The sequence below is a fragment of the Doryrhamphus excisus genome, chromosome 18, assembly GCF_030265055.1.
Source record: "Doryrhamphus excisus isolate RoL2022-K1 chromosome 18, RoL_Dexc_1.0, whole genome shotgun sequence".
NCBI classification, from domain to species: domain Eukaryota; kingdom Metazoa; phylum Chordata; class Actinopteri; order Syngnathiformes; family Syngnathidae; genus Doryrhamphus; species Doryrhamphus excisus.
The window spans coordinates 4265522-4282900 of record NC_080483.1 but is presented as its reverse complement, the minus strand read 5'-3'; the positions used below and the strand labels follow the sequence as shown (position 1 = coordinate 4282900).

The 17379-nt window shown below is 41.1% G+C and overlaps 1 protein-coding gene across 2 annotated transcripts in view; it reads right to left on the bottom strand.

The window, feature by feature from the left end:
• Positions 1-12811, bottom strand: part of LOC131105850 (RNA-binding motif, single-stranded-interacting protein 2-like) — a 59982-nt gene extending 47171 nt beyond the window's left edge. For both annotated transcript variants that reach the window (XM_058054267.1, XM_058054266.1), the window contains exon 1: positions 12649-12811. In XM_058054267.1, coding sequence (XP_057910250.1) covers positions 12649-12720 — 72 coding nt within the window. In that variant the 5' untranslated portion in view covers positions 12721-12811. The remainder of the gene's footprint in view (positions 1-12648) is intronic.
• Positions 12812-17379: the final 4568 nt, after the last annotated feature.

Sequence of the window (17379 nt, the reverse complement as noted above, 5' to 3'; positions counted from 1 at the left end):
TCTTAATTTCTTTTATTACTGTATATCTACTATATTGGGTCATACAAGTGTAAAGGTGATTATAGGGTGTTATTTCATGTCTTGATGGCTCTTAACTTTCAAACGTATTTTGAAAATAGTAAAACGTAAACAAATTTTCTACATGCTAACTATAAAAATATTCCTTCATTTATCACAGTCGGGTCTGGGACCAACTACCTGCTACACCCAATGGATTGCTGTATCAACACTATTAACGTACATCTCTGTGAAACAAACTACAGGCTTGCGCCAATGCTAAGTCGGTATTCATGTTGTGTGATTGTACAGTTGAATATTTTGTTTTACACATAGGTAAATGATAATAGCATTCGGTTATGATGCGATCTGGAGAGTACCAGGTCCATCCCTCTGTTGGAGGTCGGACTGAGACGAGTTGGTCTGTGGCCTACAACAGTATGGGGTCTACTGCTGTAGAGTCTGATGCCCAATGGAGGCCGAGTCCCTTTGTGGGAACAATTCCCCTTGAAATGAATCCAAGTGATAATTGGATTTGTCAGTACATACTGTAGATATTACACACATCCATGATCGATACACAGAAAATGAGGGTGTTTTGGGGTGATGGGTAGATTGACAGGTGCAGAGAATGGAAATGAACAGCTGTTTGCTCTGCGCTTTGACTCTGGTTGAATGAATGGTCTCGCAGACAAAGACAGGAAGCATTTTTACTCAGAGAGCACAATCAGCCCCTGTGTGCCCTGCTGTAATCTGATCCAGGAAGGACCAGCTAGCATGATACAACGCAACCCCCATGCCCCCTTTATGAATATACACAGAGTGACACATCATTAGGTACATCTGGACCGAGGCTGGACTATTCTGGAAGAAGTGTTTTTCTGGAGACCTTCATGATCTGGGATGATTCTTTTTTGTCCCCACACGCAAGGTCCGTTGCCAACACCACCAGAAAGGCTCGCTGGCTATCATTCATTAATTTACTTTCCTTTACTTACTATTACTTCCTTACTATTTACTTCCTTTCTTTCTTCCTTTTTTGACTTTCAACCTAGTCAACTGTCCTTCTGGGACCCCCCTGAACAAAGGGATTAAAAACCACTGGATTGGTTTCTTTAAAGCACAACAAGGCGTGAGGAGTCTAACAATAATGATTAAAAACAAACTCAGATTTCCTCAAAACATAAGCACATGGCCCTGAACATGATCCTAGACACACATAACAACACAAAACAATTATTCTATCTATTTCAAATCAAATCAAGAGAATGTTGACTTAACATTTTAGAAATAGCACAAAAAGAAGTTTATATATTCACACACCGTTGGCCTTATTTATTTACTAATTCATTTTGACTGCCATAGATCAATTTGTCACTCACTATTATTTTTACAGTTAGTCGTTTAATATAATTGCCCATGGCCAATTATCCACCTTCCTACCACGCCCTGTGATGGGAATCGTGCCAGAAAATCGTAATCTCATATATAAGCAAAAAAATTGTCATATTTTCCGAGAATGGTCCATCTGTAACGTACAATGCAAATATTCAAATGGCACCTATTATGCTTTTTCCACTTTTCTGACCAATAAATGTAGTTAGAATGTTGTATTCTCATGTTAAATGATGCCAGAGTTTCAGATAATGAGGTTCGCGAATTTTGAAGTGAGCCCTGGAAAAAGTTTGGGATGGCTCAAAACGCTCGGTTTCAAAAGGCGTCGCAAAACTGTTCCTTTGTGAAGTCACAAAGGGCCGGACTTCCTAATATAGGCGTGGCTGTAAACCATATAAGCTCTCTGCCCTCCTCCAAGCTCTGCTTTCTCCGCCCCTTTCCCAAGCGCTACTCCTCTGCTCCCCAATTCCTAAAGACGCCACCATCAGGCACAGGTGGTTGGAGTTCCTGATTCCCTACCAGAAAAAGAAATGAATTTTAATCTGTCAACGGCATTTCACACTGGACTGTTTTGTGACCATGGACCAGTATGGAGCTGGACTAGCTGACAAACTGTCATAAACTGATTTTTCAGTCTATGAACATACAGTTGATGCACCCTACCAAGAAGCTCCAGTTTTGACTCATCTGTCCATAGAACATTCTCCCAGAAGCTCTGTGGCTTGTCAACATGCATTTTCGCAAATTCCAGTCTCGCTTTTTTATGATTTGCTTTCAACGGTGGTGTCCTCCTCGGTCGTCTCCCATGAAGTCCACTGTGACTCAAACAACGACCAATGGTGCGATCTGACACTGATGTACCTTGGCCTTGGAGTTCACCTTTAATTTCTTTAGAGGTTGTTCTGGGCTCTTCTGGATACAATTCCAACTGTCCATCTCTTCAATTTGTCATCAATTTTCCTCTTGTGGCCACATCCAGGGAGGTTGGCTACTGTCCCGTGGACCTTAGACTTCTGAATAATATGTGCCACTCTTGTCACAGGAATTTCAAGCTGCTTAGAGATGGTCTTATAGCCTTTACCTTTCAGATGTTGGTCTATCATTTTATTTCGAATGTCCTGGGACAATTCTTGCCTTTGTTTTCTGTTGTCCGTATTCAGTGTGGTACACACCTCGTCACCAAACAGCACAGTGACTATTTGTCACCCTTTAAATAGGCAGACTGACTGATTATGAGTTTGAAGACACCTATGATGTCAATTAAAGGACACACCTGAGATAATCATGTGACTCTGGTCAAGTTGTTTTCAATCTTTTGAAGGAGGTACCATCATTTTTGTCCAGGCCTGTTTCATTAGTTTCTTTTTTTATAATTATGTTAATCAACCATTCAAAAGTGATGGCTGATTTTGATAAATTTTCATTTATTGTTATTTTTGTAAATTTGTGATTTTAGTGAGAATTGTGGGATTTTCTTTCTTTAACTGAGGGGTATCAACAATTTTGTCTACGTGTGTATATGGCTGTATGTTAAAAAAAATCACCGTTTATAATCAACTCCTATACCGTTAGCTAGTGGCACAAACCAGAACTCCTTTTACGTAGTCGCTACTGTGACCAACCACAGAGCAGTGGGTGTGCCTGGAGTCAGGCCATGGGTGGAATACATTAAAACAGACAATTTTCGCAGAAACCATGAAATCCAAGAAATAAGGCTGAATAGGCCCAGATTCTGGAAGAGCTATAAAGCTTTGTTTGCTAGTTTTTGTGTGTAGCTGCTCTACAGGAGTCCACCACTCAATACAAAGGGCTGAAAACGAGCATAATAGGTCCCCTTAAACTGTGTGAGTTTATTTTCTTAAGTTGTGAATTATAGTCATGTGTCTGTTAATTTTCAATAGCCGTTGGTTTGAAGTACTTCTGTTTTAAATGCAAAGTACAACAATGAATCAACCCTCCCCCACAAAAAAAAAACCTGCTTGACTATAAACGTAACCTCAGCATTTATCCCCCAAAGGCTCCAAGCTTCCACATCACACTTGTGCGTGTTGAATACTGGACCAGAATTAGCTTCCCAAATATTTGTGATGTCAGGACTTGTGTCTGAGCCTGCCGCGTAAACTGAGATCGTCAATGAGCATAGAAAGCGTTCACACTTTGATCAATGAGCATGCAAGCCGGCTGGAAGTGTGTGTCACAATGAAAGTGTAAATAAATACATCACCCTGCTTAAACTGAGCCAATGAGAAGATCAACAGCCTTTGAACTGCTGAGGGTGGAATGGGTGACTTCAGTCAAACTGTAGATATTTTACATGTGGCATTCTACATGCTGTATATACAGTAAGTAGGGGCTGTAAAAAAATAAAAATATGTTGTTTGGCTTCTTTTTTTATTCGGCAACAGCTTTTGAGACGGTGGAAAAATACATGCTTTTAAACACACTTTTCCCCCATTGAAACACTGACATAGAGATGCAATGATTCATCGGTTATTTCGATTAGAAAGAAAGTTTCCATTTCCATTCTGTTGCTTTAATGGCTTGTTTAACAAGTGTAAATGAAAAAAATGTATAAATTCTGGACCTCACATAACTTAAAATACACAGAAATGATTTCTGCTTGGCTGCTGCAATCGAGCACACGTGAAATATTATTAATATTTTTATACGGAATCATTTTACATGTAGAAAACATGTAGAAAAATGTAAAACTATTGTAAATGACAAGTTATTTTGCAGTCACATACACACATAAAAAATGAGTGAGTTAGCAATGTGTAGGGTGATTTGTTTGGGTACTCAATTTGAGTTACAGTACAGGGTAAATGAACTACTTTGTTACACGCAATACATTGTAGTGTACAAAAGTCATTTAAAAATCATACAAAGAAATTGTACATTTATTGTGACCAGACGAGACACTTTAGTCCTAATTTAGTCTCAAATAATCAAGGCAATTATACCAGTATCCAAAAACACACTTTTGAAGAAGACCAGGAAGACAAGTGCATGTATACTATCATCATATACACCTGCACTATATACTCTTATAGAAAATACAACCTACTGCAATGTCCCGTCTATAAGCCGCTACTTTTTTCTTTGGAGGAAATCGCAGGAGGTCATTATTATGTCAAGTGTACAAAAGCCCATCGTTAACAGAAATGTCCATTCAAATGTGTCTATTAGAGGACTATCTATTATTCTTATCTATGTCCTGCTACTCCAGGAGTTTAACAAGAGCCTTTGAATGTTTGTGTAAGGCAAGGCGGGGCAAATTTATTTGAATACGCTACACTCAAGTTAAGTGTTTCACAGAGGAACACCGTAAAATGAAAAGGTGTTTAACATGGTAAAATTTCTCATGAAAGAGTGCATGGTGAGAAAAGAGGCACACAGATTGAAAGGATGTCTGTTATTACAGGGTGGGGTATCAGAAAGAACTAAGAATGAAACTAAAAAACCAAAAGTTCAAAGTTAAAAGCTGTGCTCGCGTCATGTCTGTTTTATTATTCTGTTTATTTCCATTCTGTTTGTGTTGCGGCAGCATCGAGCGTACTTTTTGGCTCACCCAGAGAATTAAGTCACCTCAATAAGGTGACATTTTTTTCCGATGAGCTCAGGCTGAGATGAGAATGAATGTCTGCGTGAGGAGAACATAAACAAGCCGTTGGATGAAGCCCTGAGCGAACCCCACCATACCTTGAGAGTGGACAGGCCGTCTCCTGTTATTTTTCCTCTCAGGAAGCCCGAGACGGAAAATGAGCAAATTTAATTTGAGAACATTAATTCTATTTATTCTTTGGCGGAAATGAGGTGCTGAGTTGGGGGAGGAGCCAGCAGCTTTCGGCACAACAGAAACCAAACACCTTCCAGCCGCCAGCTCTGTAATCGCCACCCGACACAAAGAGCCTTTCTCGCCCCTCACTGTGTTTATTTTGTGTTCAGACATTTATTTTGTGTAATCGTGCGCCTCGAGATACGCCAGAATGTGAGCGACGAAGGGAAAGACTGAGAAGCCAGTGGGAGGAGGAATCATTTACACAGCCGCCTGACCTCGGGGTGAACTTTTTCTCCACTAAGTAGGCCACAGACGCTTTGGAGATTTGAACAAATACCTGGATTTTGAGCTCTAATTTTCAATCTTGTAAATCATTCATATTTGCAAGGCAGTGTGGAGGTTTCATGTCGGGTAACAGGCCCTTTACAGATGGGAGGTGCTCCTCATACATTAAAGAAAACCAACAGGACCTAACATGAGCAAGCACCTTGTCAACTGAGGCAGGCAAAAACTCCCTCAAACAAACTGCTCGAGGCAGACAGCCGTCTCAAATTGAATCTCACTTCAATCACGTTTCATCTCAGTTTTTGCTTGCCTCCGTCAAGATGGTTGGTTCCGGATCCGATCGTGATAAGTGATAAGATTTGTTATTTACAAATGAATTATTTTCACAGCGCATAGAAAACCTGATTATATGTTTTTTACGAGGGCTGTTACACAATCTTGCAGATTAAAACATGATGAGATTTCTCATTCCGAAAAAAAATGTCTCATTTGCACTCGGAGATATTGTCATTTTGTTTCAATGTACTTTTCTTAAAAGTAATGTTAAAATCTCGCCTTGCCCCATTCTCCTGGACCCGATCTTGTGTATCATCTCTTCTCATGTCTCGTGACACCCCTAGTTGTTAACATTATCAGAGCCCTCTGGACATCATATAACACCCCTTATAGTTACATTTACTTTGGAGTTGATGCCTCAGGTTCGAATCTCCACTAGCAAGCATCATCGGTATTCGTCAGGAAGGGCACCCGGAATTTAAAGGGCTCAAGCCAAAAATCAGTATGCGGACCAAAAAGATCTGCTGTGGCGACTCCGTAATCAGGAAACAGCCGAAAGAAAAAACAAACGTTCCTACTACCCAATAAAGTAGACATAATAAAAAGTAATATAACATAAATAAGACATATCTAATATTCATGCTCAGTGTGTGGGGGGGGGGAGTGACAAGGGACAACTGTACCGGTTGTAACTCCAAAATTCAGTAGCTCTCTAATGCTAATTTTCTTCTACTTCTTCTTTTTACAATATTTTGCACGTGTGCCTTCTGGAAATGGTGCCAGCTTCCAGGACACATTTGCCCATGGTAAAGTTGACCTAATCCTATATACTGATGTACTGTATAGAGCAGCTGTTCACAGCTGTCAGGACAGAGTGTTATCACAATCATTATAAAAACAGATGATTTATAGCTTGACGTAGGACATTTGGGAACATTGCAATGCACAAATGTGTTTTTATGAGAATTTTGTTTGGAAAAAAATGGTATCATATTCACTGTTTCCCAGAGGGCTGCATCATCTAATGTGCACAGTTGGCCAAATACTGTACACGTGTATCTAATTGTAATGGATGCTGTATGAGACTATGAGAATGAGAATATAAATAAAAAACACGAAATGCCGTATTTTGTGCATTTTTCCCAAACAAGATGTGATTCAGAACAAAAAAGACTGAGTGAGTGTTTTAGATAAGAGAGGGGCCCACATGCTCAGATGTCGCAGTTTCCAAACATCTCTTCACTAGATTTGTCGGTAGTCGCTTTATTATTATTTTTTATCTCGATGGGGTGTGAATGGTTGTTTGTCTATTGCGATTGGCTGGCGTCAGTCCAGGGTGTACCCCGCCTCCTGCCCAAAGTCACTGGGATAGGCTCCAGCATACCCCCGCCACCCTAGTGAGGATAAGCGGCATATAAAATGGATGGATAGAGGAATACAACAAAGTCTGATCCCTCCTGCCTTCTTAGATGTCTTCTTATTCTCTGGAGTTATGATGCCATCAACAGGCTACATTCACACACAGTCCCCTTGTGTTCATGAGCAAGTCACAAATGTATTTGTGGCAGGTAAATGATACTGTCTTGTAACAGGCTACGCCACAAACATGGCGGACATGCTGTACTAAAAAGGCTACAATTTGCTATCATTAGCACAGCACAAAGTCAGGTTTGCTCATTTTGTTGTAGTTCAAACTGTTTTCATTTCACCAAAAAAAACTATACCAATGCATTATTTTGCAGAGGAAATCCAAACAAATTCTCATAACAACCGGACGCCCGAGTCAGCAGGTTTTAAACAGGAAACTTGGGAGTTTTTCACAGCGCAACAAAAATAAAGTGTTTTAGACTTGCACGCACTTTATTATGACTTCAAGTTGGTGCTACGTTTTATAGAAGCATCCAAGTCTGCATATAGTCTGCATATTTCAAAATAAAGGTGAGAAGAAGAGGTGCCCGCACTGGGGAGTTTTGCTGTCTGGTTGCATTTTTTTCTACGGTTTAATAAACGAACCAATGTACACAGTTTGGCACATGCTTGGTATGCATTGAACATTGCTCAACTTTGCGACCTTTCCAAGGAGTATTTCTCTTTCAATTCATGCATATTCTTGCTTTGCTTCTGGTACAACTGAATATTTGCCCTACTCCTTTTTTACACCGCCGCACATATGCGGGCTTTGCCATTTTATAGGCCCAGGGCCGCACTGCTCTTTGGAGAAGAAAACATTCATTGTAACCTTTTCTATTCTCTGTGTGCCGACGCATACGTGCTTGGGTTATTTTATCCGCCCACCATTGTTTAGTCCTATTGCTCCGGGGGTACGTCCATACTGTATGTGTTGGTACATGCATGTACATAAAGGGCCGGCTAGTTCCCCACACAGATTATCATCTCCACAATTGTGCAACACAGTAATCCCTCATTTATTGTGGTTAATTTGTTCCAGACCCGACCGTGATGAGTTCCTTATGGAATATTTTCATAGTTACAACATGGATAACGTCTCACGGTGCCCTATATGATGTGCCCTGCGATTGGCTGGCGACCAGTCCAGGGTGTACCCCGCCTCGCGGCGAAAGTCAGTTGAAATAGCATACCCCCGCGACCCTAATGAGGATTAGCGGCATAGAAAATGGATGGATGGACAACACGGAAAACCTGTTAAAAGCCTTCTACATATGGTTTTCAACATTATGAGAGCCCTCTACACATGAAATAACATCCCGATAGGAATCTTTACACTCATATTATCCAACATAGTAGACATCGTAATATTTAAAAAAGCCATGATTAAGACTCTCGAGTGGGGGCGGTGGACAGGAAGTGATGCCGAGGGTTCAGATTGATGGCCGCAAACAGTATCCTGTGTTGTGAGATCATTCAAACCTGCAATGAAAAAAACAGCTGTCTGGTGCTTGTGTGTCTCTTCTTCTATTACAAAACAGCACTGACTTATTGATATATTTTTTAATATTTTTTTTCCTGTTTTGTTTGCTTTTTTTGTTTGTTTAACGTCATTTCTACAAATTAACCACAGGCCCCAGGGCCAACCTTTGGATACCCCTGCTTTTTTCGGGGTTGAGATGTATAGGAATAGATATAGTATACCATGTCTGACGACGACAAAGTAACGTTCAGCCTCTTTTACACAGAGATTGCACAACATTGTCTTCAAAGCAAGTCCACATAACAGTCCTTTGTTTACACAGAATCTTATCTTCAGCCCACAAACTGCGGCCCCTTTGATAAAGTATTTTTTACAAAAGCATCAGTGTTATGAATACTTGTGTTTTCCCTGTCCCATGTCTGATATGCTAACCAAGGCCTAACAATGGAGTTGAAATAACTCTAATTACCTAAATGCAGTATTACATTCTGGCGACTAATCCATTGCAAACAAATAGCCCGTGGTGGCCTAGTGGTTAGCATGTTGGCCACACTGTCAGGAGATCTGGAAGATCTGGTTCGTATCTCTGTTGGCTCTGTCTGTGTGGCGTTTGCATGTTCTCTCCTTGTGTGGCTTTTCTCCAGGCACTTTTTTCCGAATCTGCCCTGAGTTTTGACACCCGTTGGTAGTTATAGTCAACTTTCTTTTTCTCTTTGACTTTATTCTTGCAAGATTTGGCGCAACCTAATTTTCCAAAAATTACAACTTTATTTTTTTTATTGTTTGTTTGTTTCCCATACAATAGTGCGACTAAAACACACATTTTTTTTTCTTTCATACAGTATTTCAACTTAATGCTCCAAAAATGATGTAATTTTCTTCTTAAATGTTCCTCTTGTAATATTATGACTTTATTCCCATACTGTTTTGACTTCATTCCCATAATATTTTAACTTTTTCAATTTTCCAAAAATTAAGAGTTTTATTTTGTTTTGTTTCTCATAATATAATGACTTACAAAATAATGTTTTTTCTTTAATAATTCAACTCAACTGTAGTGGTTGGCTCGCCAAATTATTCTGCAGGCAAGTGACAGTGTGTTTGCCTTGTATGTGCCTTGTGATTGACCGCCTTTTCCACCAAATCATCTGGGATAAACTCCAGTCCTACATGACCTTGAAGAGGACTAGTTGTAGAACACGGATGGATGGAAGCAAAATTTCCAGCAGGAAATGGCGCAAAAGTGTTTAGTGAGTTATTTTCCTAGTAACTGACGCAGTTCATAATTTCTCCTCCAACGCAGCTATTTTTAAATAGTGACATTGAACATTTTAGTGTTCCCAGTTAGCTAAAAATAATTCACTTTGATCATTTAAAGAGAGAAGAGTTGCTCCAAAAGTGTTTTCAGTACGCAGTATATGTTTCTGTTTCTTTCTCTGTAAAGCAGACAATTGAAACCTAATGCTCGGGCTCACACAGACACAAACATCGACATGAGATCTGGGAGGCTCGGCGGCCAGGTAGACAAAATGTCACTTTACATTGCAAATGTCACCTAAAAGTTCACAGATTCAACCCGGCGACTGCGACCAGCCTGGTCCAAGCATACTAATACATGGAGATTTTCCAAGACTGAGGCAGGCACCACAAGACTTCAGGGGAGGCCACGCAGCTTGAGAGGAATAAAGTTTTTAAAATATGTTAACTTTGGTTGTGTCAAAGGCAAAATAAATAAATTTTTATGGTGCACTCACACGAGGACATTCATACCCTACTGGACAATTTCCCGCAGTCAGATGGCGGCATTTTCACATTTTTTTGTCCATGGCAGACAGAAAAGCAAGAGCAACATCTAAATACGTGTCTTTAAAAAAAGTAAAAGCGTTTAAAGTCACCCCATGACTGATGAAAAACTTCCACCTTGACTCTTCTGTTGTCGCCTTTTCATGATGACATCCTTGCACATTGCACTCCAGGCATGACCAATCAACTTATGCTCAACCGTGACGGAAGCCACTGTGGCTCCTTTTGAAAGTATACTTAGATCACTATTACCTTGGAGAACTATTATTTTGGAGTACCGGTTTAACAGATGCCAATCAGCGTGGCTGTGTTCATTTAATGAGCAGGCACTGATCTATTGGCCGGCCGATCCTTGCACATGAAAGCAGTCTTATTTACCTCCGCAAAGGTCCCCTTTTGCACTACAAGACTGACAGTTACCAATCTCGCTAAAGCTAAAGTCTAAAACTAGTTGGAGCACAGAGCCAGGCAGCAATCCACTGTTAGCACCTATGATGACTAATGATGCAGGTCATGGCATTGGACAACCATCCATTTTCGGTCACTTAAAAAAAAATCGACAGGTTATTGGCTAAAAAACTGGTGCACTAGAATTTAAGCTGGTAAACCTCACTCCCTGGACTTTAGAGATGCACTGGACGTTGGGTGGATGGTCTGGGTGTTTAGCGTCACTCTCATTCCGTAGACCAGGGGTGGGCAAATATTTGGACTCGAGGGCCGCATTGAGTTAACAAAATTGTCTGGGGGGCCAGAACATATATTTAACACACACACACTATTTTATGCTTATCATTTTCCTTGAATTATTTGTCTAATTTTATCTGTAAAAGTGTTATCCTATATCAGTTGTATGTTCTCATGTCCCTTTTTCAGGAGCACTTTAAACATCACACCACATCAAACTATGTCATTTAATTTTACAGTTTTGTTGTTTATTTTTGACTAAATCAGACATCCGACTTGCAAGTCATGTTGCCAGTTTGTATGTTAAAAGTTGAAGTTACTTAGAAAGCAACTGGCGGGCCGGATTCAAACGCTTGGTGGGCCGCATGTGGCCCCCGGGCCGTAGTTTGCCCACCCCTGCCGTAGACCTTTGTTTCAAGCCAGAAGTCAAGGCAGAATAGAAGGCTAGCTGAACCAGGGGGGTTATAAGTCCTCCTATACACAACTGACATGTATGTCTACAAACAGGTAACTTTCTGTCCAAGTAACCAAGAAAAACGTCCAAAAACCCAGCCAGAGTAACATAAACAACACCAATTGCAATCCAAAACAAACTGAAAAACAAAAAAAAGTCCAAAAACACACACATCTGCATTTATTTCGCAGACAGAATGGTTACATGACACAGTGGGACAGAGCTGTTAGGTATTAGTGGGCCCAAGCATAGTTCGCCCTTACTTCCTACAGTGAGCACCGCAAAATATGCGCCAGAAGATCCGTTTTCGTGGGAGTCGTAGAGGCCCCAACTGTATTATATTCTCTGAAAGGGGGGGCTCACTGTGCCCTGTATTAGAAGGGATAAACATTTCCCATGGTTGTAAGAGAGGAGACTAAAATGGGGCTAAATGTGACTAAGGACTAACAGAATACATGTTAGTATCACTTTGGAAGGCTAACGTGGTGACTTTCCAGAGTGTTTTCCACGTTGAGTGGGCGAGCTCACACTGGTTTCAAAAAGTGACAATGTAAACAGACTCACAATTCTGGGATAACGCTTCTTTTTTTCAAGGGGTGGGGCATATTCCGCTTCCAGAAGAAAAAACACACACCAAAAACAAACTTTGCAAACATGGAAGACGACCAAACAGCCAGGAATGTTGGGGTGTACAGCACATTTTGTAACACGTCTTTCCCAACTCCAGTCCCTACCCCCCACTTCCAAGCGACGACACCCGCATACAAGTTGCTCTTCAGCGGGGACTTTTCCCCCAAGAGTCCGTCAAGCTTCGTCCGCATCCCGCCCGTGTGTAAAGCCACACACACACGCACTATAAACACCAACCGACCAACCGTTTCGCACCCAGCCATGTCCAGACGGCCCAAGGCAGTTTTCAGCCCACTAAAGACTAAAAGTTGAACTGAAGTGGCCTCTCAAGGACACTGCTCTGTCAAGCAGCCTCTCCGTGGCGACGCGCTCAGGGTGTCTTTGCCCCGCCGTAGCGAAGTCGAGTCAAAATGGTGGAGAGAGAAAACAGAAAAAAGCAAGAAAGACTTTTACCTTTTTGCTGTTTCTGTTGGTAAATCCGCTGTACGGGTTGACTCCTGCTCTTGGCGGTACGGAGAGCAGCATTTTTCTCGGCGCTATGTCCGGAGCGGCGAGCACTGCCCAGGCTGCCAGCTGACGTCAGCAGCTGGGGAAGTGAGAGCCTGGAGTCCCGCTGTTTGACTGAGAGTGGTGCTGCTGCCACAGGACACAGGCCGGGAGGAGGGCGGGGGAGGACGTCCGGTGTTACTGACGCCCCCAGAGTCTCCTTCGGACGGCTTCAGGTGGTCTCTTTGAAGGCACAGGTGTCCAAAGTGCGGCCGGGGGGGCAAATCCAAATCATCAAAATACGGCTATATAGTGTAATATTACATGTTATCATCAATGTACTTGTTCTTGCATGAACACAGCATATACGTATATCAAACGTTAAAATGGGGTTCTATTTAGTAGTCGAAATAGATGTGTCCCAATGACATACATGTTTATACTAACTTGTTGTAATGCACAGAAAAGGGAAAGAAATATGTGTTTATGTTTCATGTAAAGATTGTGAGTGATGGGCAAAATTTCCCAAAAGTGCAGTTTAACTTAACTTTAACCTCTGCTGTTTGGTTCAATTATCGCCAGATTGTTCCCTGCTCCTCCCCGTTTTGTGTATTCCTTCTGGTGTGTTAGCTTTATATGTACCTATTGTGTTTATTGGTTCCGTGCTTTACTATACCTCCAGCTACAGGTTATTATTCATACCTGCTTGGTTTTCAGCAGTGCTTTTCGTTACTTATTGATTTTTCCTGCTATTTCAGTGTCTAGCAGCACCTTGTGTTTTTTAGATGTTGCCCATGGCTTGGCCCGGTGTGCTTGTGTTGGACTTTTACCTTTTTGATATTTTTGTATTTGTCTTTTTCCTCTGTGGAGGACTCCTGTTATAATTAACTTATGGTAACTCGGATCATCTTGTCTCTGCATCTTGCAATCCTTCACAGTGGCTTGTGAGAGAATGGTGATTAATCATGATGAATTAATTTGAGAACTGATTAATTTGACAGCCCTAATAATACTACAAGAATAATGTCAAAATATTATGGGAGTAAATTGGCAAGCTTTGTGAAAAAAAACATTTTTCAATAATTTTTTTGGTGGGGGGCTGACAAAACAAATATAGTCCATCCATTCATTAATTTTCTATGTGGTTGCGGGGTATGCTGGAGCCTATCCCAACTAATTTCAGGTGGGAGGCAGGGTACACCCTGGACTGGTCACAAAAATAAAGCTATGACATATTATGACAATATTAAAAGAAAAAAAGTCAGATTCTAACCTGAAAAAAATTGCAATTTTTTGAGAATTAAATAGTAATATTATGAGGAAACACAATGTAATTTTAGCAGCATTTTAAAGAACAATATATTTAAAAGTTGTTATATGATAAGAAATGAATATTTAAAAAAACAACGTTAAATATGTGGGAAAAAGAGCAAAAGCCGTAGTTCATACCTTTTTATCAAAAAGGTGGAAATTGCAACTTTCTTTGGCGCCATAGAGACTTGTGGTGCAACTGTGTTAGTTAACAAAGAACTATAGCGTCAGCCGCTGATGACATCATGTACGTGTGACGGAGCAGACTTATAGTTCCTGTTTCCATGTATTGGCAAATAGGCTACTTATGGTATTTTTGTGATTAAAAATACATTACAATACATTTGGACAAGACATGCCCCATATTCTATATATACACACACACACACATGTTGATTTCCCAATTTAGTCCTTGTGAGCACCATTGTTATCTGGACATTTGAATACTATTGGAGCAGAATTGAATTGATCTGAATTGAGCAGAGCTGGCGGCACGGCGATCAAGTGGTTAGCGCGCAGACCTCACAGCTAGGACACCAGGGTTCGATTCCACCCTCGGCCATCTCTGTGTGGACTTTGCATGTTCTCCCCGTGCATGCGTGGGTTTTCTCCGGGTACTCCGGTTTCCTCCCACATTCCAAAAACATGCTAGGTTAATTGGCGACTCCAAATTGTCCATAGGTATGAATGTGAGTGTGAATGGTTGTTTGTCTTTATGTGCCCTGTGATTGGCTGGCGACCAGTCCAGGGTGTACCCCGCCTCTCGCCAGAAGACAGCTGGGATAGGCTCTAGCACCCTCGTGAGGAAAAGCGGTAGAAAATGAATGAATGAGCAGAGCTGGTAACACTTGTGAATGTCAAACACCTCCTCCACCTTCCTTACTTCCTTCTGCTTGAGGATGACCCACATCCACTCTGTCACCTTCATCTTCCTCAGCAAGACACTTGATCATCTTGAAGGTGTAAAAAGTAATTTCATATCCCAATCAGGAAGACAATGCATGATATGCTGCATGTTGTTATTCCTCATTATACTCACAGAGAAACAGAGAAAAAGGGAAAGCTTTACAACGTCAGAGTACATGCTGGAATTCATCTTTCCCCTCAGGGAGCCACAGCTGCCCAGTAACAGCAGCACTCATGCAGCCCCAGACCATGCCACTTTAACATTGCTGTGCTTGACAAAAACATTATATTACAGTATATTGTATTGTTTACATTGTATCACATTACATGATTATGTTGTTATCTTTATCTTATAATAATAATAATAATAAATGTAATTTATAATGCACTTCAAATAAATGATATCAAAGTGCAATTATTATATTATTATAGTTATGTTATAATTACATAGTAATTTAATTCATTTGAACCTTACTAAACATCACTAAATGAAGGTTTTTGCAAGGGAAATATGGCGATGCGGGTGCATGTGGTGCCTGCTCTAATGATGCCCTGTAGTTTCCTGTGAAGGTCACGGACTAAGGTTGTTAAACACCACGCACACACACACGTACACACACATATGCAGGGGGTACTAAAGCTAAAAGACTTTGCATCAGCGCGTGAATGTCCTGAAGTCACCTTCCCCATATTATTCCTGCTTTTTTTTGTCAGAGACTCTGGCATATACTTTGACGTCTATATTTAAATGTCTTTTCGCTTTCTCCTGTTGCTGGAGATCGGCCGCGAGATGAATCTCCAGGCAGATGGCAGCTGAAACCCGATGCCTTAAAATGCAGCAGCATTCGAATGAATCAGTCCTGGTTTGCACGGCAAGGCCATTAATTGTTGCGGTCAAAGAACTGCTGCTAGTCTCACCCAGGAATAGTTTGTTTAGAAAGTCATTATGTGCTCCATCAGTCTGCTTCATAGCATATCGTGTATGCGTAAGCCACCATATGGATATCACACAAGTGCAAAAACATCTCAAGTTGCACATTTCTGTACTCACTCTTAGCCTACTGAGTGGATAAGTGCATTCACACGTAGGTCAAAATGCAGTGTGAGTACCCGCATGTTGCACTCACAATTTGTCTAATTTTTCTTTAATTATTGTGTGAAAGTGGAGGGGAAACAGGGCACAGGGGACACTTTCATCCTTTGAGGACTCAAATATTCATTCATTCATTCATTTTCTACCGCTTTTTCCTCACGAGGGTTGCGGGGGTGCTGGAGCCTATCCCAGCTGTCTTTGGGCGAGAGGCGGGGTACACCCTGGACTGGTCGACTCAAATATTAAAAAAGAAAATAATTATAAATTAAAAACAATATTGTTTGTGGCTACACGGCGAGCGAGTGGTTAGTGCGCAAGCCACACAGCTAGGAGACCCGAGTTTGATTCCACCCTCAGCCATCTCTGTGTGGAGTTTGCATGTTCTCCCCGTGCATGCGTGGGTTTCCTCCGGGTATTCCGGTCTCCTCCCACATTCCAAAAACATGCTAGGTTAATTGGCCACTCCAAATTGTCCATAGGTATGAATGTGAGTGTGAATGGTTGTTTGTCTATATCTGCCCTGTGATTGGCTGGCCACCAGTCCAGGGTGTACCGCACCTCTCGCCCGAAGACAGCTGGAATAGGCTCCAGCACCCCCGCGACACTCGTGAGGAAAAAGCAGTAGAAAATGAATGAATGAATGAATATTTGAGTCCTCAAGGGATGAAAGTGTCCCCTGTCTCCTGTTTCCCCTCCACTTTTACACAATAGTTAAAGAAACATTAGACAAATTGTGAGTGCAGAAAAGTAGAAAATGAATGATTATTGTTTGTTTTTTCAACAGGCTAAAGGTCAAACAAAAAACCAAACATATGAAAACCAAAACAATTTTTCTCAAAGGAAATCATCCAATTCATCCTTTCCAGACACCCAAAAACACAAACAAAAAATAAAATTTACAGGAATCCCTTCCCACTTCAAATTTTGCGACGTCAGTCTATCATGGTTTTTCCAAAATATATTAATGAATAAATCATGTAATTTCATGGTTGAAATAGCATGAAATTATGTGCCCTGTGATTGGCTGGCGACCAGTCCAGGGTGTGCCCCGCCTCTCGCACGGAGACGGCTGGGATGGGCTCCAGCACCCCCTGTGACCCTTGTGAGGAAAAGCGGTAGAAAATGAATGAATGAATGAAATAGCATTAAATACGGAGCGGAGGTCGTCTCCCAACCGGAAGGTTGAGGGTTCAATCCTCTGTCCTCCTTTCATCATGTATCCTTGGGCAAGATACTGAAACCCCACTTGCTCTTGATGCTGCGTCCTTGGAGGTGGACAAAGGCCATACAGGTGAAAGACTATTTACCATTTCATGGTTGACTAAAGCCTACTTAGTAGTTAAAAAATAATAATAATAATAAAATGCACATTTAAGCAAATCATTTTT